This window comes from Talpa occidentalis, unplaced genomic scaffold, assembly GCF_014898055.3.
Source record: "Talpa occidentalis isolate TD23 unplaced genomic scaffold, MPIMG_talOcc4v2.1 talOcc4.3, whole genome shotgun sequence".
NCBI classification, from domain to species: domain Eukaryota; kingdom Metazoa; phylum Chordata; class Mammalia; order Eulipotyphla; family Talpidae; genus Talpa; species Talpa occidentalis.
Genome location: NW_023603184.1, coordinates 85281958 through 85306522, shown reverse-complemented (window position 1 = coordinate 85306522; position 24565 = coordinate 85281958). Strand labels below are relative to the sequence as shown.

Here is a 24565-nt window from a genome sequence, read left to right as displayed (position 1 = left end):
ATTGAATTTCAGTGGCTTTTCTCATTTTCCACTTTTCTTTCTTCTTTGCTCTCACCTCTTCATCCTACTCCTCAACCCTTCTGCCGCCTCCTAGATTATTGAAATTGACAGGTTTTCGTAGTCAGTCTATGGCTGCGAGCCAGGTAAATCAGTTCTCGCCCTGAAAACCTTGGTTTAACTATAGTCCAGTGGCCTATATACCTGATACAAGACATTTTCTAAAAAAAAAAAAAAAAAAAATACAAACACTTAACCCTTCCCCACCCAGTATTTGCTGCTGACACTTTATGGCTTTTAATTTGGGTGAGCAATGTTTTTGCTTAATATGTGCTTGTGAGGCTTTTGTAGATCAAGCCACTATTAAAACGCTTTTAAAGGAATTGTAGTAAAAATCAATATGCACATTCCGCTTCTCACCTCCTTCTAGCCCCACCCATCAGCAAAGCGTCCTGGAGCAGACCCAGGGCCTCGGTCTGGAGATCCCGCTCGGCCACCCTAGAGGGCGCGCTGTTTACATTTTCCACAAGTAACGAGACAGCGCTGGCTCCCAGGCTCCATAAAAGGGGAGGAGGCGGATCAGTTTTCTCCTCTCATTGAGAAAGAAGAGGATTGGAAGGCCGGGCGTATAAAGCCGCGCAGAGAGCGTGAAACAAAGCAGTCGGATCAGAATTGGACTTGGGGAGCGCGGCGTGGAGTCAGGCATAAAACTTGTTGGAGGGGAGTCACAAGCCGGCTCCTCCAGCTCTCCCGGTCTGCGCTGCGCTTCAGGGGTTCCCACCAGCCTTGCGATTTATTTTTATATCTGCTTTATAGATACATATAGCGAAATATATATATTTTTTCCTCTAAAGAGAAAATTCCTGTTCCAAGAGAAAATAAGGCAAGATCAATGAAGGAGAGAAGAGCCAGTCAGAAATTATCCAGTAAATCTATCATGGATCCTAATCAGAACGTGAAATGCAAGATAGTAGTGGTGGGAGACAGTCAGTGTGGGAAAACCGCGCTGCTGCACGTCTTCGCCAAAGACTGTTTCCCCGAGGTGAGTGTGGAGGGGCCCGGGCTTCAAGGAGGGCACGGCCTGGGGATCTGCTTTCTCGAGGAGGGGTTCCTCTTGCTTTTCCTCCTTCACTCCTTTTCCAATTTTTAGAGTCCTATTTCTCACCCTTTACTACTCCCCCCACCCCACCCCACCCCCTTAGATTGCTCGGAAAGGGAAAGTGGGCTGGAAGCGTTCAGGGGCTGGGACACGCCGGCACATTCTGCTCTTCGCTTCAGAAACTTGTTCGGTCAAGTGCACAGAACATTTGGGGTGGGAGATTCGGGGTGCTAGCTGCTTAGAGAGGCTAGTAGGGAGAATGCGGGAGTCAGAAGGGGCTTCGGAAAGGTTCTACATGTCTAGCGTGTTATTTGGTATTTGCGTGTTGTTGTTTTTTTTTTTTTAATAGAGGGATGGGGAGGCGATTTTCAGAGGGTGTTCTATGGGTGTCGTGCATTTTAAGATAACCTCTTTGCCTCTCTCCTCCTGCCCATTCTGTTTGCTAGAATTACGTCCCAACAGTGTTTGAGAATTACACGGCCAGTTTTGAAATCGACACACAAAGAATAGAGTTGAGCCTGTGGGACACTTCGGGTAAGAGAGTCATCCGACCGCGTGGCGCTCGGGGCGGGTTTCCAGCCTCGCGGGGTTGCGCCCGGGCGTGGGGACCCCGCGCCTGGCACGCTCTCAGCGCCCCTCAGGGCGCCGCCGGAGCTCCGCTCCCTCCGTTAACTTTGCCTCTTCCGAGGGATTCCCTCGGTCCCTGCTGAGTGAAAATTTCGTCTTTTTTGGCTGAGGACCGGGACGTCAGTGGGGATGGGGAACGGCAAGTGGGGCGAGAAGGGCGCTGTGTGTCCGCAGGGTGACCCCACGTTCGGAGCCCCTCGTGGGCAAGGTGCCTGGACCGCCTGGGGGCGCGCCTGGGGGATGCGCGCGCCGCCCGGGGCCGCCGGCTCGCAGTGGGCGCCCCTCCGGCACCTACCCCGCTGGCTGGCGGGGAGGCGGGAGCGCGGCGGGGTGCCGGGAAGCGGGAGAAAATCCCCGAAGCGACGACGCAGTTACGTGCAGATTCCGCATTTGAAGGGAGAGTAACGTGACGCCTACTGTCAGGAATGCGCCCGCGGCGCGGGCTGCACCCACCGCGTGGTCGCGGCCTCGCCGCGCTGCCGGCCGCCTGCGCCGCCTGGGTGCCGACCTACGAGTCGGCGCTCCCCAGGCCGGGGTGATCACGCTGCTCCCCGCCCTCCCCGCCCCCACCCCGCCATTCCGTCCAGACCCATCTTGCAACACCCTCCGCCGGCCCACGAGGCCCTGGGCCGAGCTGTTCGCCTTTGATCTTTGCGTCCATTTGAATTATTAGCATCTTAGTGAATTATTTTCAAGGGTCTGCGGTTCAAGGTCGGGGTATCTCCTTCCCACGCGCCCACACACCCACCTTGCACTCGGTGGCAGGAAGGGCCGAGGACCCCGCGGGCGCGAATGTTTGGGGCGCGTGACTATTAGGGTAGGGTAGGGTCAAGCGCGGTGTGGTTGGGGGGCACCACCTGGAATCTAGGGCCCGGACCTAGGCACCCGCCGCCCCTGTCACTGGTTCCCGGGGCCAAGGCTTGAGACGTTTTCGAGAAGAGGATCGCCTCTGGAGGGGGAGGAGCCACCGGGAAGGCAGGGTCCTGAGCTTAAGTGTGAGAGCTGAGCGGGGTGCAAGGCTGCTGCTGGTGAATCGAGCCAAATCCTGGGTGAAACTAGCCGGGAGGAGCGTGCAAGTGCCGACACGCAGGTTTTGCTGTCAGGCGGGGAGACCCAGAGGTGGAGCTGCGCTCACCTGGGAGTGGCCTGGTGGAGGTGCTTCTGGGCTGTTGGAACATCTCACAACCCATGACTTTAACCTCTGGCGCCCCCAGGGAAACGGGATTAGAAAGCACTGGGAGGAGACCAGACTGACGGTGCCGCCAGAGGCAGTTCCTGCACAAAGGCAAGCGAGAAGTCTCGCACGAGCGCCTCTCACGGTTGGTGCCAGATTCTCTGAGCGCTGCAGTGAAAAGAGCTGATTCTGTTTTCCCTGGGAGAGTCAGGCTCTTTCTCCAGCCTCTCCAACGGCCGCGGTTCCAGGATCTGGCCATGTTTTGCACTGGGCGGGGGGTGGAGGGGGTGGGGAGGCGGGTCGCACACACAGACTCACAGCTAGAGGGAAGAGGTGAATTGTAGACTTTTCTTATTTTAGTAGTTCCTATCCTTAGAATTCTTACATAGGCTAGCACGTAATGGGTTCCAATTCCCAAACAAAGCATGGCCTTTTTACCTAGTGGTTGGAGAGCTGGTCTGGAACCAATAATTAGCACGAGTACTTGCCCCTTGCTCCCCAATCCACCCAGTCATGTTTGTACCCAATACATGACAAGAAATATTTGGGTGTGGGATCTGTCTGTGAGTCTGATCCAGTCGTTAACACAAAGCTGTGTTTAGAGTTTTCCTACTGGTTACCACAGATTTCTGTGTGCAAATCCCCTACTTCCTTGAGTCTCATTTTCATCTGTAAAGAGGATGCAGGGCTAGATAATGTGCAGATCTCTCCTGGCTGTATACTTCTTGGCTTTAGTACATGGGACAGGCAGTCTTATTGTTTCCCAGGATATTAATTGGCTCAGCTCTTAGTCCCAGTAGACCTGGCATCCCATGCTGGGGTTTTCACCACAAAGCAAAGCAGGTTCTGAATGGAGCCACTGCTTCCTGGTGGTTTAGGAAGGAGACTCACCTGGGTAGTGAGGGATAATGGATGGATTCCTAGGAATGCTAGGTCATACGTCCCCTGTCTTTAGCTTCAAGTAGCACCAAAGGAGATTTTAGATTAGGAGCCCAAAGGGCTAAAATTAGTTTTTTTAAAAGAGCGAACAGGAGCATTGTTTTTTCAAAGGCTAGAAAACAAACCAGATGTGGGCAGTTATTTGCGGTCTGTCCTTTCCACGTGCAGATAAATATCACTTAAGATAATTTCAAGTGCTTAATAAAAATTTGACAGTTTGTAGTCTCTGCACATAACATCATGCCTTGCACACAGTAGTCACCCAATAAAATCTGTTGAGTAAACAAGTGAATAATCATATGCATAGTTTCCAAGGAGATGAGCACATCCCTGACATTTATTATACTGAACTACCTGTGCACAAAGAATGGCAACTTTATACACCTTGCCTTTCATCAAAATGAAAATCACCTGAAATGAAGTCTGGAGTGAAACAATCACTTGCATTTTTATTTAATGAAACAAAACCTATGCATATTTAACTACAATATAAAAGTTTGGAAAATGATGATTAAGAAAATATCATGATGCAGGATTATTCAATAATGAAATCCTAATTCAAATTTAGATTTATGTAGATGGAAAAAAGGCAGAAGGGAATCATCTAGAATCCTGTTTTGTTGTTTGTGAGGTAAAATGTGGGTTAATTATACACAGCGCCGAGCACTGCTGAAATCCTGAGTGGACTGTTTCCTTCAGAAATTGTTTGTCATTCATGAGTAAAATAGAGTGAGTTGCATCAGCAACTAATTATTTCAAGCATCTTCATCATTTACCTTGCTCAAGTTTTTCGTCACAAGTTTCAGAACAGGATTATTTTTTGAGAAATGTTTGGTATTTTCTTTGCCCATGAAAACGTTTGTTTAGTTCAGTTGGTGAAATGTTTGCATATGCCTAATGCCTCTTGACACATTTATTTTCTTCCAGTTACTATCAGTTTACCTCTGGAGAGAAGATCCAAGCCAAGTCTGTAAAGTCCTATATGTCAGATTTTCCCTCTTAGACTTTGTGAAAGTTAGAGGTTGATAGGGGAGAAAATGAGGAAAGAGATGAGGAAAGTGACATTAGGGAAGAGGTGACATAAAAGGATAACGTTCACGTCCTTTTAGCCTCCTAACAGAGGTGCAAGCATACAAAACAAGCAGTTCTTCTCTTATCTACCTCTGTACTTGGAGAGCTGCTCATAAGGAGTCTACTTGTTCCCCCAGAATTAAAGACGTTCATGCAATGACATAACTGTCAACTTAGATATGGGAGGAAACATCAAGTGGATATAGGTTATGTGAGGTCTTTTTGCACCAAGAGAAAAGGAAACTCCCCACTTTTTGAGTCACAGTAACTTAACTGTTCTTCCATTCTCCTGTTCTCTCTCCTTCCCATCTTTCTGCACTTATGGTGCCTGATCCTCTGGGTTAGGTCTCTCACAGAGATGCACTGTTAATTAAAACTATTCCACCTGGTATATTTCTCTTACTAGGTAGCCTAGTGTTGATACATCTTCCAAGTTCATCTGAGTAGGAAGGAAATATTCCCTTCCCATTCCCCAATGTCAATGCACACACCAGTGATTGCAGCCACACTGACACTTTGGTTTTTTATAGCATCTTATTTACTCCAGCTCTCCTCCCTTGCCCCCCCCCCCAAAAAAAAAGTAAGTAAAATCTTTTAACTACTGTCCTGTGAATCCTGTAGAAGGGGGGATTTCTAAAAGGAGTCTTTAGACATGGATTTTTAATTTCTTGATGTTACTAAGAAGTATTCCCTTTGCATTCATGAAGTGAGCATTTTTATTAATATTTGCAGAAATGTTCCTAATGATTTTCAAAGGCATTCAATGAACTTTTGGGAAACCATGGCTGATGGCTTCAACATTTTAAAGCTATAAGTAATACCAAACTAGGTCTAATGTCTGTGCTTCAGAACGTGCCACATTTGCCAAGCATAGAAGCAATTTGTAGCATGAAGCCAACTGCCTACTAATAATAGAATCTTAGTCATTTAAGGATCGCCATATCTTTCCCTAAGTGATTTGATTGCAGTGTAATTTCAGCACATGTGATTTAGGGAGTAATAATCATTTATGCCAGCTTTTAACCAAGGCAAGTTAATGCACGTTTTATTTAAGGCATATTATTACTTTTAAAATTCTCAATTCAGCTGCTAAAATTCCCTTCAATAACTATGCTATTGCCTCATGAACACTCTTTGGAATTTTGTCATGATACAAGCTGCTTTTAGAAGCCATGATTGCTAAAGTTAGCACTTTCTGTGTTAGCGTTTAGCATTATTGGCAAAGAATGTGGTATTCTTTAAATATTATATTTGAAGGAAAGGGAAAGAGAGAAAAAAATCTTAATTTCGCATGGCCTGACTTTGAGGACAAATGCCTCAACAAACACTTAAATCCATCTTTATTATTTGTTTGTATCAAAGTTTGTGGACTGGACTTGGTACAGAGTGCTCTGTTGAAATATTTCTCAACAGGAATAGAAATGTTGGGGATACAGAAAAGATCATCTTCAAAAGAGATCACTGTTTACATTTGTTTGCGTGACTTAACATGTAAATTAACATATCTAGGCAAGATAAGTAGAAATGATTATAAAACCAGTAAATACTTTTTAAGGCATTCTGTGTGGGACCACTCAATGGAGGAGGCTGTATGTGTGTGCAGGGCTGGAACCTGCAAAGCAGGGCAAGAACAGCTCCTACCCTCAAGGTCCTCACAGACTTATCTTTGCTACAAAGTACTTGTTTGCAGAAAGGTGGAGTCTCGGAAGCTTGATTCACCCAGCAGCAAGAGTTGCAGAGTTGCAGGTCACAGGATTTGCTCAAACCCGCTGACTGTGACTTATTACTCCTAGAAGTGGGTTCCATTTCTTTATCTCTAGAAATTAACTCAGTTTTGCAGAAGTCTTTAACATTCCTCCCACTACGAAACATGCTTGGGTTTAATGGCTATCAGCGAAAATGAGATTCTGAAAGTTGAAGAATCCTAACTTAAATTAACTTTGTTTAAGAAAGGGAGAGGGGGAGCATTTACAAAGAAGCAGAAAGAAGTGTGGGTGCTTTGATGAAACTACCAAGGGCAAAATTGCAGTAAACCAGTTAGATCATACAGTAGTGATGATCCCTGGGAACTTAGAGTTTCAAAATTGGCCTCAACTCAAATTTTTTTTCACTCTGAGACTTTAAGAGACATGAAAACAAGTCAGATAGTAGCTTTAATGAGCAAGACATAAAAGTGCATTTAGAGAATGGCCAATAATGCAACAAGTTCTACTAAACTATTAATTAAAAAAGTATTTAGTTTTAAATTTTATTTTTAAATTTTAATCCCATTTAATGATTTTTTTTTTCCAATCTGATTTCTTGCTAGGTTGCACATTTCAGTGAGGCATCTGCATTGGTCATTCTGGTGCTACCTGAAATAGCCAGATGTTTTCTCATTAATCCAGTTCTTTTGCATGTAGATGTGACACCAAGGGCGGATAATTTCTCCAGTTTACTCGTAATCCTGGGCTGTGGCAGAGGAATTAGTTGTGCCTCTGCCATTTTCTGATGTCCTTTAAATGTCTCCCCAGTTACTATATTTTGGCAACTTCACTCAGAATCCCCCTAGGACGTCAGCTGCCTCAAAAGTTGTGCACATCGGTTTTGAAAAATGATTGTGATGATTTAGTATGTAGAAAAGTGATCATACTCCCTGGATTTGCTCCAAGGAATCAAATTCTTTGAGCACTATATGAAACATAAAATCTTCAGTCTATGGAATAATAATGTAATTTTTAGAAAACTAGACATCTGTACTCTTATGCCTAAATTTCTGTGATGTACCATGGTTCCATTTTAAATAAAATGTTTGATTCTTTTTTTAAAAGTGTATCAATGAGTTCAGGAGTTTAAGGCTAAAGCTTCATTTAAAACTGAAGAATAGCAATCATATTTCTTTCTCTGACTTTATGTCCCTATGACTTTATGTACTTACATTGTCCCCCAAAATTGAAAATATTGATTCAGTTTTCATAGCAACACAGCTATGCCCCCAAATTTCAATCTGAACCTATAGAAGAAACAAGCAAATAATCCTTTCTGGGAATGGTTGTTGCTGATTTGTGGGCATGATGTGTGCAGTGCTGACTACTTAGAAAAAGAGTTCAAGGAGTCTTCTGTTAAGCCACACACAAAAGTTCTGCCCAGGCTTGATCCACATTCTTGAGATCATTACTAATATGAAGCTTTCCCTCTGAGTGGAGATGGCATGAGGAAATGGAATCTTGTAATGATTGGACAGGTCATTAGTCTCATGCTTGGTACAGATGTCCTCTAGGTGGTCACTAAAACTAAACAAAGTTGGCATATTTTCTCTGCTCATAATATGCCCCATTCCCAATTTTATTGTTCTTGCTAGTAATTTCTTTTGGGGGCAAAAGGAAGGTTTTCAATTTAAGGTTCAAGTAAAAATAGTTGCATTTATGAAATATCCTAGTTGAGTGAGTTTTCAGTTCTCAATCTCTTGTAAAGCCTCTCAGTGTTTGGACTGGTTTTGCAAAAGGGTTCCATAAAGCCTCCCTTTTGGGTATGAATCGTCCTACATATACATTTGGTTATGTACATATATGGTACGTTCTATCTTTGTGAACGGATGACTTAAGCAGGCAGGTATGTGGCTACAGACTTAGTTTCTGGGTGAGGCACTTTGTGACTATTCTCGAGTTGGAAATATTGCTCTCACCCAGAATTAATGATCTTGAAGACAAAGATGGGTAATCCTGAAATTTCAAAAAGCCTTTTAGAACTTTGCTGACGTTTGCTGAAGTTTAGGAACACAGAGAACCCCAAATGAGGACAAATCTGTTGACATCACAGGAAAGCTCTTGATCTTTGATTTTTTTTTTTTTTTTTTTTGCACACACTTTGCATATGTGATGTGGTTTCCACTATGGAGTTTCCTGCGGTTTCCCCTTTGATGGTGGTCTACTAGGTTCATTAGAAAGGATCCTGGAAATCATGCTGTGTGCTTACGATTTCATACAGTATCAGAAAAATGATGCATCTGACAATGCCCATGTGCATGAATCTTGTTCCATGGGCTGAGAGTTCAATTTGACCACCAAAGCTCAGTACCTGGTAGGCTCAGACAGCTGAGTCTAGTTGCAGTGCATTCTTGGAGCTAGAGCACATGCTTTGTGCACGTCAGCACCTCTTGATACAGCAATTGAAGTCCATAATTTCCCACACAATAAAAAGTGTTCAGCTCTTTTTGTGTTGTGTTTAGTGCTATTCTGAAAGCTTTGCACTTGTACCTTCTCAAATACCTATCAGAGTTCTTTTTTTTTTTTTTTTTTTACTGTTTGACTTAACAGAATGTTTTTAGAGTTGTCTGGAAGACTGTAAGAGTTAGGGTCGGGTTTTGTTCCTGTTTCATCAGATTAATTTCACCTCCTTTCTTTGGTGTTCGTTGGCTTCTCCCTTTACAGGGGAATTTCTGGAATTCTTAATTTTTTTCTTGCCTCATGAGTTACCCCACCGTATCTGCAATTACACCATGCACTCTTAGCTTTGCTTTCTTTCCTTTGTGCAATATTGGGCTTTATAGGGAAGAATTAAAAATGCTTAAACACAATGTGCACACTGTAAAGTTGCACAGGATTTTTTTCCCTGGACGTTCTGGGATGGTCATTGTTAGACTTTTCAGGTAGCATAGTTCTGTACCATCTGAAAATGCTGTTTCAGTTGTGTTTTTTTTCTTTTTTTTTTGACAATGAAAAAATGTAAATAATAGCTCTTTCTGTAACTAAAATGCTTCTGTTCTGTCAAAAAATAGAAAGAATAAATGATCTTATTTTTAATGACAATTTTTTTTGGTAATTAGTGGCTAAACTAGTGATGCGTATAACTAATAAACATAAGGGTCAGTTTTATTACTACCTCTGGTCACTCTTGTTGATCTAAAGTGCTGTTTATTAGTGAAAGTAATAGGAGGGGTCAAATGGCATTCATAATTAGATCCTGTTAAAGCTCTTAAAAATGTAACTCTCCACCTAAACAAGCAAGATCTATCATGAACCTTTATATTACATATGTGTTTCATTCAGAATAATAAACTATATAAAAACAAAAGCAGAAACAAACCTGTAATTTTGGTTTAAGTTGCAAACTCTGTTTCATTTTAAAGTCAGGCAGGTCTAAATTTTGCACATATTTGGATATAACTTCAAAGAACAGAAGATTGCTAGATTGATTATAGTAAGTAGGGTTCTCCTCCTGGGGAAGAGGTTTGAAAACAAATCCAGATCCCCATTATGGCCGTAAAAGGATAGAGAAGGGAAACCCAGAACATAGGCAGGATGGGGAGAGTAAGCATTTGTAGTCATGTGATGAACTTAATGTCTAAACATTGGAAGCATTCTTCTGGATTTTCCTGGTATTCTTTATGTTAATCACTCTATCATAGTGTCTTTTCGGCTTTCCAATTGTCTTTCTTCAATTTTGTTTTTTTAAACATTTATTTACTTACTTATACAAGCACTGGGTACAGTCAGAAGCGCGGGAGGTGAGAGAATACACCAGAGCCAGAGCGGGGAGCAGAGCAGGCAGAAGGACCGAAGTACACTGCTGAGGGGAGCAGCGGGCGGCAGGAGAGGTCTGCGCGCCATGTGGGACCCTCCTCCAGTGGCCGGGGAGCAGCCGGGGATCAAACCAGCGCTGCACAGGCTGCGGGCAGCTTCGCAACCCAGCGCTCAACCGCTGCGCCACCGGGGAGGCCCCTTTCCTCAATTTTGGATTTGAAAAAGATGGCCTTCATTGTTTCTTAGAGTAGCCTTATAGCTGAGATTAGCAGTGAATCTTCTTGTCACATCCTAAGGAACAAGGTGCCCCAAGAAGCCTGTCTTCTGAATTTCAGGTCTGATTGAGACAAGAAAATATTTCCACAGCAAGATCGTTATCTGATTTCCAAGAAAGAAGCTTTCTGAAGTCTACTTAGCTTTCTGATAATCCTAATTGTAGTGCCGATCTGGTTTATTTGGGATCAGGTCATCTTTTGCTAGCTTTGGAGAGCTTTGGAAATCTTTGGGTCTTTGGATTTTCACCCCTGAATCTGGAATTTTCTGACTTCCTGTTTAGAAAGAGTTTCCCTAATGTTTACAGCAAAGCTGTGTAAAAGTTAGACTTTGGACACAGAAATAAGAGATTATAATCCAAAGGTCAGGCCTTGCCACAATGAATATGAAGATATCAGTATATCCACATGCGGTGAGTGATAAGCCAACTAATTCCTGGTGCCTCTTAAACATTTTTAGATTATTTTCTCTCCACCTCAGATTTTTTTTTTTTTTTTAATTTATACAAGCACTGGGTACAGTCAGAAGCTCGGGAGGGTGAGAGAATTCACCAGAGCCAGAGCGGGGAGCAGAGCAGGCAGAAGGACAGAAGTACACTGCTGAGGGGAGCAGTGGGAGGCAGGAGAGGTCTGCGCGCCATGTGGGACCCTCGCCAGTGGCCGGGATCGAACCGGCGCTGCAGAGGCTGCGGGCAGCTTCGCAACCCAGCGCTCAACCGCTGCGCCACCAGGGAGGCCCTCCACCTCAGATTTCTTTTGGTAATGGAAAAGGCAGACACAGCTTGTCATTTTCAGAAACAGCCTTGTTCTAATACTGTTAATATTTAAGGTAACTTGATATTTTTTAACTCTAAACTCTTAAACCTTTTGGAAAATAGTTTCCAGTTATCCTCTGCAACGTTAGGGTCTTCATTCCAGGTGTGGATCAAGGAGCTGCTGGTTTAGATTGTCAGTTCTTGTTCACACTTTTCTTCCTGATTCCAGAACATTCCTTCTTTGCTTGGTAGACACACCTGACTGGAATTTTTCACTCTCCATCTCTAAAGCAGTTATTAAAAAGGCTACTCCATCTACTACATCACCAAAGCAGACATAGAAAAGGTTCTATGGTGAATATTAGGGGCCTAGAATATACTGTGTGAATAGAATGTGATACACACTAACTAACCCTGAAAATTTTCATTTTGATAGAAAAGTAAAAGATTATTTTAAAACCTTCTTTAATCTTTTTCTCTTCTTGGGTTTGACTATTGAGGTTTTGGTTTATCATTTGTCTTCTAGCTAAAAAGAAAGGTGATATCCATATTTTGTTTTAGATTTACTTTTCTAGTCCAGAATATATCTTATATATACACATGTGAATATACTAGGTATATATAAATGATTTTCATCTTATACTTGTGATATGTCAGTATACTAAAAGTGATTTTTAAAAATACAAATATTACTAGCAAGCTGCATTTACTTTTATAGTCACACCATTTTCTAATAATCTCATATAATTCTTTGTAATTCTTAAAAGGATAGAAGAGACTTCCTAAACAACTAGAAGATTCTGTGGCTAAATTAATTGACTGAGTCTTTAATGTACTCTGAACTTAATTCAGACTAAGTTTCTTGGATCATGTCTGAGTGTTACTATCAGAAACGGGACTGTGTAGAAAGTGACATGATAGATATGGCATTTATTAGAGTCTATATGAAATTTGGGGACAGGTTTAAATAAGCAAGCCCAAAGTTCATTGACTTATCCTAACTTGTCACTGTGAAATAGGGCAGTGGTTTTTCGTACTTCTTTTTGCCTAGCTAAACCTATTCTTTTCCTTCCTCTCCCAGTCATGATTGTCCTGCTATCAGAGTGATCTTGAGTTTTGGTGTCTTCCCCAACATGTAACTTCCTTTATTGTGCTTGCTAACACTCAGCTTTTAAGATCAACCATACAATCACAGTCACGGTCAGTACTTACTGGCCCCTTATCTAATGCCAGGCACAGTCTGGGCTTATAATACCAGATTAGTACTGTTATCACTTCATTTTATGAATGAAGGATTGGAGCTACAGAGGCCTACAGCTACCCTGCCCACTCCCTCAGTGTTGGAGGTGGATTTTCAGGGGCTGCCACACTTTACCCAGAAATCCTTGAGTTTTGCTCTTGGAACTAAGCGGATTTCAACTTAAGTTCCTGGCTTTTCTTTTTAAATTCAAGTCAGCCACAAGTGAGGCTTCATTTGACTTCCAGTAGAAAGAAATGCATCACTACCAAGCTTTTGTTTGAGTTAGAGGAGGTGGGGATGAGGCTCCATGAGATGGTTAAAGGTTTTAACTCAAAAGGCCAGGTTAATGGATGACAAAGGGGATTTTCATCTAAAAACATATCTTTTTTTCTTCTCAGGTTCTCCTTACTATGACAACGTCCGGCCCCTTTCTTACCCAGACTCAGACGCAGTGCTGATTTGTTTTGACATCAGTAGACCAGAGACTCTGGACAGTGTCCTAAAAAAGGTAAGTGCTGGGGATTGATGACACAGTTCAGTATTGGCTGATGTATAAAATAGGAACTTGCGGTTGGCTGGGAGCTAAAGTGATTGTATGTGACTCTTGTCAAACATGTATTCCTTCCTTCCCCCTCTAGACTAAGCCTTAGTTTGCAGGCTTACATTTAGCCCCAATCAGATATTGAAGTGAACACAATAATAGTTGTTTTAATAAAGAAGCTGTGTTTCAGTAATGATGTTACGTATTAGAAACAGAGACCAAACTTATATAGGGGCATAGGAGTATGGTTCAGACATCTTACAAAGTAAAATATGGTAGATATCAGTTACTAATAAAAACAGTAATTGTGGAACATGTTATAAGTAACACATAACCTGATTCTGGAGGCAAAGGTGAATGAGATTCTGTAGGTAAAGCCACTTGAGGAAGCTCTGAATGAAACTGGCAAGAGGACAAGAACCTGCTAGAGGGTGGGTCACAGGTCCTGGGAAGGTCAGAGGGAAGGAGAAGACTCCACCTACCGAGGATGAAGCCTCAGATGGTTACAGAGGCAAATGCTTGTTTGTGGATAAGCATGTGTTAACCACAATCTGTTTTCTCAATCCTGGCCTGAGTACTGTGGGGTATCAAACTCTGAAAGCCTGGACAAAACCTTCATCGAGCTCCCTTCAGGGGTAGACCAAGGATGTGGTTGAGAGCAAGGCAGTGTCTTTGCATTTTGTATTTTTATGTTTATTTTCCTATCATATTTAGCTGCTTGTTTTCTGTGTCATTATTAAATTAGGATTTGAAGGTGAGACACCTTCACTAAACATAACAAAAACAGTTTAATGAACAAGAAGTTCTTAAAAGATCAAAGGCTCTTTTTCATTCTTTAACTCCTTTCAATTTTGAGTAATGTATATCTAACACAAATAATGCTAATGTTTGTCAGATACAGGCAGGAATGCACCTTTCCTGTCTTCAGTTCTTGTAAACATTTGCTAGACATGCAGAGGTAAGACAAAGTCATCACACAGCTGAAGAACAACACAGCAACATGTCTAGTGCTTATTTATAGATGAAAGAGATTGCTTATTTACTCAAGTTTTTACTTGATGTGCTCCGGGTTATGCATAATTTATGATGAAAAGCCTTGTTCCTGTTTTATTTTGTTTTTGTCTTCTAAAACCAAATGAATAGTGACTTAGGGCCTTAGAGATATTAATGGGTGTGTTTTACATTCACGTGAGGTTTAAGGCTTGTGATAACCTCTGCTATGGTTCCTCTTGATTAATTGAATCCTTTAAGTCTTTGAATATCAAAGAATTTAGAATAAGTTAAAGCAAGACAGATCTTATTCTTTTTTTCACAAATCATCTACCAGTTCTTATTCCAGAGCCTGCTAGCACATGGTCGTTTCTTCTAAGTAATTCTGGAAGGAAGGGAGAAAGAAGGAAGAAGGGGGGAAGGGGGAAAGAAAGGGAGGGAAGGAAAGAAGGAGGTAGAGAAGATGATAAATTAGGTTTTTATGAAAAGTACATATGTCTTTTCAATCCACTGGCATATGATGTGGACTACATAGAGTTCATTGCCTAAAGCACCCCTTGGAGTTGTCTCTTGTAGGGCCTTTTGAGTTACTCCTGCAGGATGTACCTCTTATCTAGTATTATATATATGCCTTCATCATTCCCACTCTTCTGTGGATTCCTTCTGGAATGTGCAGTTATGTCTTAATCACCTCTTTACCACCATAATGGTTAGTAGAGCATTTATTCGTGGACTGGTGAGTGAGGCAAGTGAGGTATCACTTCCCACTCTCAGCCCCTCTGATCCCTCCTCTCCAATAGCCAGAGTGCTTCTGTGAACACTTTGATTTCCCAATTCCCGCACTGATCTCAGGCTTGAGGAAATGCAGGCGCAAAAAGCTGCCCAGTTACCCTTTAAGAGTAGTATTGGAATTCCCTGTCAGGGATTTCTGGAGGTTCCAATAGTTCTTGTTATGTCACAAAATAGTTAGCCAAATTGGACAAATGGAAGTATTTAACAACTTCTATAACTTAAAACGAATTCAAAGAATATGTGAGCCACAGGACCAGATGCCTTCCTGAGAGCCCGGGAGATGGGCCTTCACGAACGTCATGGTCTCTGTAGATTCAAACACCAGTGAATAGAAGCTCCTTAAAGGCAGGATATTCTATTTACTAATTGTCTCCAGTCTCTGAAATCTCAGTAGAGATTTCAACACGTGGTAGCTACTCATCTTTCTTGATTGGATCTATGAGTGCATACCTGTGCTTGTCTTGGCTCTGCGTTATTCCCGGCCGTCTATGCTGGGAAGTACCAACTCAACATACCCAAGGATGTAGTCACTCGTCAGGATATATAATTATTCTTAAGGCACTTTTATCTTTCAGAGATGGCCCAATAATTAAGAAATTGTTGACAACACTCAATAAGAGTTTTGCAGTAGGAACAGATAATGAGTCACAGAGAGGGAAAATGTTTAATAACATAATGAGCATTCCCTAATGAATCCACTTTAAAAAGTAGTAGAATTTAATATCTATATAGAAGTTTAATGCCAGTTTGCTTTTTTATCGGAACTGACATTTGTTTTAAGTCCTTTTTGAGACCCATTTCCAATGCTGCCAGTGGAGAAATTGTTTTCCATTATATGGATGACAGAATTTTGTTAATTTTTCATCTTCTTTTTCCCCATAGTGGAAAGGTGAGATCCAGGAGTTTTGCCCCAACACCAAAATGCTCTTGGTTGGCTGCAAATCTGATCTCCGGACAGATGTTAGTACATTAGTAGAGCTCTCGAATCACAGGCAGACACCAGTGTCATATGACCAGGTAGGTATGATGTCAATATGCAAATGTGGATTTTAAAAAGAATGACAGAAATGAAACATCACTCATAATAATAAAGAGGAGAAGCTGTTTTTCTAAAAGTTTAACCAGTGCCAACTGCAGGTGTAAGTAAGACCCTTTACTTAGATTTAGCATGGGCATCAAATGTCCAGAGTGTGGCCGTCTGTACACACAGTAAAGGAGTCAGCCCTTAGGGATCCTGTGCTTTCATGGCCTGAGCTTCTTCATGGCCACCCATAGCTCAGATTAATGTTAAGATTGCAGTGTGAACAGCAAAGTGATGTGGGCAAAGTTTGAAATCATGATGTTATTTTGATGCAGGAGCCTCACAAGTATCTTTCCAACATTTTTTAATGATTTATTATATAAGGATTAACATGCGTGCATGCATAAAACAAGACAAATTTGAAAAAAATTTAATGTAAAATGCTTTGTCATTCAGTTGGGTAGTCACCTGATATTTGATTACTGAGAGCAAGGACAGTGGATCATATGCTACCATTATGTGTCTCTGCAACCCCCGCTGGGTTTAAAGTAAAAGAGATTTAAGAGAGAATGTGGTCAAAATCAGTAATACTGTTTAAGAGACTTAATCTTATTTTACACTCAGTGGCAATAAAATACTAACATAGACTGTTGCCAGTAAAATAGACTACTTCATAAAACCATCTTTTAGAAGTTCATCATTTCTGCTGGCATTTTCCCCAAGTACTTAGAAAAGAGGAGAGTTGGCTTCAAAAGTTCATTCTCTTGAAACCTACACCAGATACTAAAGAAAGTTCATTATGAAATAGAATTCTATTTATTAATCATCATTTTAAGTACTGCAGTCCTCTTTGTCTTGTATTAATAAAATTTAATAAAATTTTATTATTAATAAAATTTTATAATTAATTAATTTTATAATTAATAAAATTTTAGTTACTTAAGTAAGTTCTTTTTGATGCACAGTGTTTATAATAGTGTATACTGGTTGTATGGCCCATGTTTTGAAAGTACTTATTTTGTGCTGCTGAAGTTATAAATATCATTGTATATAACAGTATTGTTCCTTCCCTCAATTTATTTTTACCCTAAGACATAATCACATGCATTTCAAAACTGATTCTAAATTCCATCCCCAACTCCTGTTTTTTGTACAGTCTATAGACTAGTCTTGAGTACTCTTTAAAGTTAAGAAAGAGGAATTGAGTCCTATGAGGGGGAATGGGTTCTTCGAGCCCATCTCCCTTGCCAGAACCATGTTGAAAATGCAACATTTACAGTTATGATCTTCAACTGACTTTTTTCCAATAGTAAGAATCTCTAGGTAATTCTATACTTTATTGTGACCTGGAAGACCTAAGTATCTAGTGACTCTTGGTTACAGTTGATAGTGAAGATGAAGCACCTCCTTAGATCTTCTCTTACATCTTTGAATCACCTCATACTAATTGTTTGATGATCAGGCCTCTCATTTACTGATGAGCCAATAAAAACTGGATCAGCCTTTATTAGCACCTGTGAGCAGTCAAGCAGTATTTACTGAGTGATAGTAATCAGACACTGGGTGTTGACTATAAGAATTTATGAAATAATAACACAGTTCAAATTCAAAACCGGACTTTTTTGCTATAATTCTTGGAAAATTCGGTTGCAAATATATCAGAAATGCTTTGCAATGCATTATTATTATGTAGTATTAGAAGATACTTTATAATTTTCCCCAAAGACTTATTGCTGATTACGATTCCTTCTTTTGCTTCTCAGGGGGCAAATATGGCAAAACAGATTGGAGCTGCTACTTACATTGAATGCTCAGCTTTACAGTCAGAAAATAGCGTCAGAGACATTTTTCACGTTGCTACCTTGGCATGTGTAAACAAGACAAATAAAAACGTTAAGCGGAACAAATCACAGAGGGCCACAAAGCGGATTTCACACATGCCCAGCAGACCAGAACTCTCCGCAGTTGCTACGGACTTAAGAAAGGACAAAGCAAAGAGTTGCACTGTGATGTGAGTCTCTGGTTATCTTTCATGAGGACAAGGAAATCTAATGTAAAAAAACACCAACACCGAAGCAAAAAGGTGAAGTCTGAACGAAGTATGCAGCCAAAGTCACGTATGCTGGAGGTTTAGGAGGCATCTGAAGAGATGCTCATCTTTTTGGAATCCTGTCCTTAAGTTCGACATGTTAGAACAAGTGGTGAGAAGTGAATACATTGAAGAGTTTTGAAGTGTGACTTGAAAAATATGCCAAAAAAGAGAGATTCAAATGGGCTGGAGGTAAATAAGGAGGAATGCAAGTACCTCCCAGAAGAAAAAAAATGCCCTGAATGGTGCTTGTGTTTTTGTTTTCATTTCAATCTATTCCTGGATCTCTACTTTGATTTAATTTTAAGTGTTTTAATCTCCTTTGCAAAAAGTATATATTGATATACCGTCCTCATTGGGGAATTGGCACTGTGACCTTAGCATTTAGTTTTTTAGAGGATGTGATCTAATTTCCTCCTAGCTCATCATTAAAATGGAAATTGTATCAGGACCCGTGGGATATCCAGAGGAAAAGTTTGTGAGGCTTTGAAATCTTGCCTTCCTGAAGATAGCTGAGTGAGATGGTTCTAGAAAAAGGCTTTTGCAGTGTTGCAAGATACGCAGACCAGCACTACAAAGATTGAATAGCTCAAATAGGAAAAAAGTGTCGATTTTTATACAGTCTGATGGTTCTGTTCATCATTGTGATTGTCATTTAAAAGTGGTAAATTGCTCAATGTAATACTTTTGTGCGCTATTTAGAAAAAGAGAGTGTGTGATTTTTTTGCCATCGTTGATAAAAATGCAAAGTCAAATAAACGGTGTCATGGTTTGACGTCATAGAGTGATCTAAGGGAAAAAATAATGTAGGTACTGTTTTCAACTGAAGAGATAATGAATGAAGGAATAGTAACAGAAAGCACAGTGTGTGAGTAAAGCTGTCTGGAATTAAGCTACCAAAATACAAAGCAAAAGGACTATTATTTTGGGATGAAACTCCTCCAAAGTTGGCAGCATCTCATGTTCTGTTGGTTTATTTCACTTTCTTTTTAAAGGAACATTGATAAGAGAAGGACCCTCTTACCCAAGCTTTAGAAAATCCTTAGAGGAAAATTAGGTAATGTCAGTCCTGACACTATACTAGGGCATTTCTAGAGAGTGATTGTTAAACCTCACTTAACCAGATTCAGTCAATGCCTGTGTCTAATACTTGATAGCTGTTGTTACATAAAATAATCAGCGTTTAAAATAGTTTACAGATATTTTTTGACCAGATTCTTTCAGAGCTTCTTTCAGAGAAGAAACCAGATCCGACCTGTTCATTGTTGGCGCTTGTTGAAAACGAGCTTTCTTTCCAATGATAAAGCTTCATTTTTGAAGTGTTGAAGCTGTGCTCCCATTAAATTGTGGCAGGAGAGGAGGTTAGGATAATTACAACACTCAATTCTATGTCTTACAAGCACTTTGTTTTGTCTCTGCAAGAAAATACCATTCCAGTCATTTCCCAAAAAATACAGAGGTTTTACCAACATAATATGCTTTGATTGATACAGCATTATGCTTTGGGCAGTATTACAAAATAGCTGGCAAGTGCTTTCTGTATTTAAATATTGTAAAAAGAAAATAAGTTATAACTGTTATAAAGCAGAACGTTTGTTGCATTTTTTTAAATGTTGAAGTCACTTTGTATGTTTGTTTGGTCATTGTTTCCGCAGTATTTATTAAAACATACTTTTTTTTCCTTCAAATAAAAATGTAACCATGTCTTTGTCTAAATGCGATCTCTCTTTTATTATCTACTTCCTGATTTAGCTATTTAGTTTTATTCTTTAACAGAGATGATTATAGAATCTGGTCTAACATTTCCTGAAAAGAAGACTTTGGAATTCTTTGATTCTTTTTTTTTTTAAGATTTATTTATTTATTTTTATACAAGAACCGGGGTACAGGCCAGATGTGCGGGAGGGTGAGAGGATTCACTAGAGACAGAGCAGGGAGCAGAACAGGCAGACCAACCAAAATGCACTGTTGAGGGGAGCAGCGGGTGAGATAGTAGAGGTCTGCCCCCACCATGTGGGTATCTCAGCAGCCAGCGGGGATCGAACTGGCACTGCAGAGGCTGCGGACAGTTTCACAGCTCTGCACTCAACCGCCTGTGCCACCAGGGAGGCCCTGACAATAGTATTAGTTTCTTGGTGGAAAAATAAACCCATGCATATTTAAAGTTTTCATGATAATTTCATATCACAAGAAGAAAATGGGGCATAGTTAGACTGATTTGTTCATGGACAAAGTTAGCTACTGCCTAGGATCAGCTTAGAGAAAGTATGGAAATGTCTCATACTCTTCAGTAACAAAACAGTACCATGCAGCGTTGGGTCACAGGTTTAATTCTGATGTGGATTTAGTTAGCGTCCCTACCTAAGTGCCTAACCCAGCCATCCACCTTGCCTGCATGTTCTTGGTCACAGAGGCCACTTGTGTAGATGAGCTAGGCTCCAGCTATTGAAACAATTGGGGGGAGGGAGAAAAAAAAAATGAAAATGGCCTTGTTTATGGTAGTAACATTGCACAATAACACAAAACAGAGAAAAAACTTCCCCAGTGATCTCAAAGATGTAAAGTAAGCATGGAATAGTTTAGAACCAAGAGAGGCCTCGCTCCCCATAAACCTGGTTCGTTATCCTTCTTTAGCTAAAACTTTTCTACATAAGTTTTACATAAATATCCAAAGATATTCCATGTGGGACTTTAAATCTCAGCTCTTCTTTCTACACAGCTTAGTTGCTTCATATTAAAATTGCATCCTTGTGTTTGTTTGGTTTTTTCCCAACGACTTTAGAAATCTTTGAGGTATAGTTACTTGCTTGGAAATATTTCTCAGAAACATAAACCAGGAAAAGCCAGAACAGCTAGTATGAGTGAACAAATTGAAGAGCAATGACCTTCTGGGATAGCCTTATTAAAAATTTAAAAGGCACAGAAAATTACCAAAAATATTTGTAACTCATTCTTGATGGCAAATAGTAAAAGATATGAAAGTAGTTTCCTAATCTCTGGTATTGAGTAATTTCTAAGCATCGTAATCTAAATCAGGTTTATTCAAAACTGGTTTCTCAACAATGACAGGCAGAGAAAAAAAAAAAAAAAACAGCAATAATCAGCTGAGGTTCTGCTGACTTTGGCAGTATTTTATAGGTTGTACAGTCATGTTCTCCTCCGGTGAATTGTTTTTTTACCAGCGGCTTTAATTTGTTAAACCAAAAAGAAAAAGTTAGTGTTTTAGCCCTGGGCATGCATTCCTTTTCTCCTCTGACTTTTTGCTTCAGCAAACATTCATTCTAAGCATTTTGTGAACATTCCTTTCTATTGATTAATGATCATGATTAATGCTTCTTTAAATACTACAAAGTGATTTTCAAATTCTGAGTAAGACATTGTGCCTCACTTCTATTAGTCTTTTTTGGAAATAGTTGCTTGGAAGATTCTCGCCTTATAGGTTATGTACCTTAAGTGCAAATTTAGAAATAACCCAGGGAATTATATTTTATTAGATAATAGTGGATTTAAAAAGATCACCTCATATCCTAAGACTTCTGAAACTCATAAAGTCGCGTATCCTCTTTATGATGACTTATTTTGTCATTGGCATTCCGTTCTAAATCTCCCCTTTTCTATTTCTGTCATTCTTCCACTGACCACATGTTTATTGAGTATCTTCTATGTGTCTGGCACTTGTCTATACTTGCTATATAGTCAGTTTATTTCTCATAGTTCTGGAGGTTGGAAATCTGAGATCAAGGTGTCTGCCAATTAGGCTCCTGGTAAGATCTCTCTTTCTGGATTATAGTCAGCCACCTTCTTGCTGTGTGTTCACATGACTTTCCTTCAATATGTGTGTGTGTGTTTGTGTATGGAGAGAGAGAGAGAGAAAGAGAGACAGACAGAGATCTTCTACTTACAAGGTCACCAATCCCATTGGTTTAGAATCTTACATTTATGATCTCATTTAACTTAATTATTTACTACAAGCATTATCTTCCAATATAGTAATACTATGGGTTAGGGCTTCAACAGATGAATTATGAGACATAATTCAGTCCATAGCAGGACCCATGCCATGGGCAGTTGACATACATGGTCTTCCATTATCCAAGATTACCTGAACTGTATTGTAACCAAGAGGTTGCACAGTGATAGTCCTAGAATGTTACAATGTAAAGATGTCAGCATTAAAATTAAGAAACTGCAGGAAAAAAAAAAAAAAGATTGACGCTGACCTGACCACTGACTGCTGGGCAACTAGTCAGGTGCATTTATATTTTTCTGGATAAGATGGATATAAATAATAGTATATGATAATGAAAAGCAATTCAATTCCATTCTTCCATTCTCTTGACTGCAGTTTCCTTATTCTTAGGAAGCCAGTTAGAGTGGGAAACTATTCACTTTTAGTTTCCCATGGAAGCACTCTCAATAAGTTACTACGCATATTTAAGAGTAGCCAAGAGTTGATTTCCTTCACAGAGGGCTCACAAAGACGCAGGTAATGGGGATGGATGGAGAAAACTTGATGCAATTCAAAGCAAACAAGCAGTGGTTTCCATTGGACTGACCAACTTCAGGGCAATTTAACTGACATTGAACAGAGTTGAGGGATGCACTACTTGCAAGTGCCATTGGAACTGTGAAAAGAGTTTCTTTTGTGTTAAGTGCCTCTGCATACTTCTGAAAATTAAATCTTCACCACTCCCCTTGCTTATCTATTCCCATCCTGCTCAGGCCCTGTCCTTCATCCACTTACTGTCCAACTGGGCCAAGCAGTCACTTCTAATCATTTATTTGTTCATCTTTCTTCAATCATATCCAAAAACAAGACCAAAAGCAACCAGTAAACAATTTTTTTTAAATCATCATCAAAAATATAGATATTCTTGCTTATTTTATGCCCAACTTTCACCCAGTTTTGAGTGTCAACCTCTACATCCCTTTACAACCTCCAGGGTGTCTTCAAATGCCATTGACTTTTAGCAACACAAGGAATATATATATATTATATAATTATATATAATATATATATAATTTGGTATGGCTATCTTGCTATACTAAGTCAATTAATTAATTGAGTTAATTAATTAACATCTTGAGCTACTGAACATAATGTTCTCTTTGGGTTGCTTGAATTTTCTCTAAAACTTGGATTAAGCAGAGTTCTTAGGGTTGTCTCTGACCCCAAGAAACTTATTGGTTAAAGAAGTACCCCAAGGGGAGAACAAAATTACATAGGAAAAAGGTATGTAACCATGACTGCCTTGAATGAGCTTGCCCCACCTCTGCTCCACCCATGCTTTGTTCTCCTTTGCCACTGCACTCATCTCTACCCCATGAAAATATCAGCATCTGAGAATGTTACAGAGCAGTCTCATTTCAGTTAGCTTATTACACAGCTAATATACTATCAAAAGAAATATAATATGTCGTCATTATTATTATTTGAAAATCCCCCCAATGACTCAGTCTTCCACGCAGACAGTACAGAAGTAGGAGATGCGGACAATGGCTGAGGAGAGGATATTCTGTTCTTTATCTTCCCCAGATACAAATGGTGACTTGCTTAAAATTTTGTTTTCCTTCACTTTCAGACACAGAATTCTTTACTCTTTTCTTAAATTAGCTATAAAAATTCCCTTTCTGCTTATTTCCTTCTCTTCAACTATCTGAGAACATGTCCTATCTAACAAAACTGGCATAATAAATAAATGCAAGCAAACCCAGGTATTGTGGTATGTTGAATAACGACTCTTCAAGCTTATCTGTTTTCTAATATTCAGGAACTGTAAGTGTTACCTTATATGGTGAAAAGGGCTTTGCATATGTGATCAAGTTAAAATCTTGAGATGGGACAGTATTCTGAATTATCCAGATGGGCTGCATGCAAGTTCACAAATTCTTATAAGAGGGTCACAGGCAGATTCCAAGTCAGACTGTGGTAATGTGATGACAGAGGTTTCATAAAAGGACAGAGAAAAATAATTTAGAAGATGTTGTGCTGCTGGCTTTGAAGGCAGAGGAAGGAGGTCATTAGCCAAAATATGTAGTTGTTCCCTGAAAGCCGGAAAGGAAACAGATTCTCCCCTGAAGTCTCCAGAAGGAATGCAACACCAAAGACCCATGCGACCTGAAAAGTTTTTGTTGTGGCAAGTCTGTGGCAATTTGTTACAGGAGCAATAGGAAATTAATATAACTATATCAAATAAAAATCTCTTCCTTCACCCATTAAATTTGGCTCCTTTAGATGACGAGGTGATGGTCTTTGCTGATGATGTTATACCACTGATCCGAGCCACTTGTAAGAATGTCAAGAATCTGCAGTCTCTCTTGACACAGCATCCCCCAAAGTTTCTGGGACCATCTCACCCTGCTGGCCTCCAGGTGGATAGTTTGAACAAACAGTCCCTCTATTATCCATGAGTTCCTTCTGGGTTCATATTTATAATCCTGATGCAGGAACAGAGTA

At 40.3% G+C, this 24565-nt stretch overlaps 1 protein-coding gene across 1 annotated transcript; it reads left to right on the top strand.

Moving 5' to 3' along the window:
• Positions 1-600: 600 nt before the first annotated feature.
• On the top strand, positions 601-19824 carry RND3 (Rho family GTPase 3). The gene is made up of 5 exons (XM_037523318.2): positions 601-1039; positions 1543-1630; positions 13074-13183; positions 15881-16015; positions 17783-19824. The coding sequence occupies exons 1-5, from the start codon at positions 890-892 to the stop codon at positions 18032-18034; spliced, it is 735 nt and encodes a 244-aa protein (XP_037379215.1). The 5' UTR covers positions 601-889; the 3' UTR covers positions 18035-19824.
• Positions 19825-24565: the final 4741 nt, after the last annotated feature.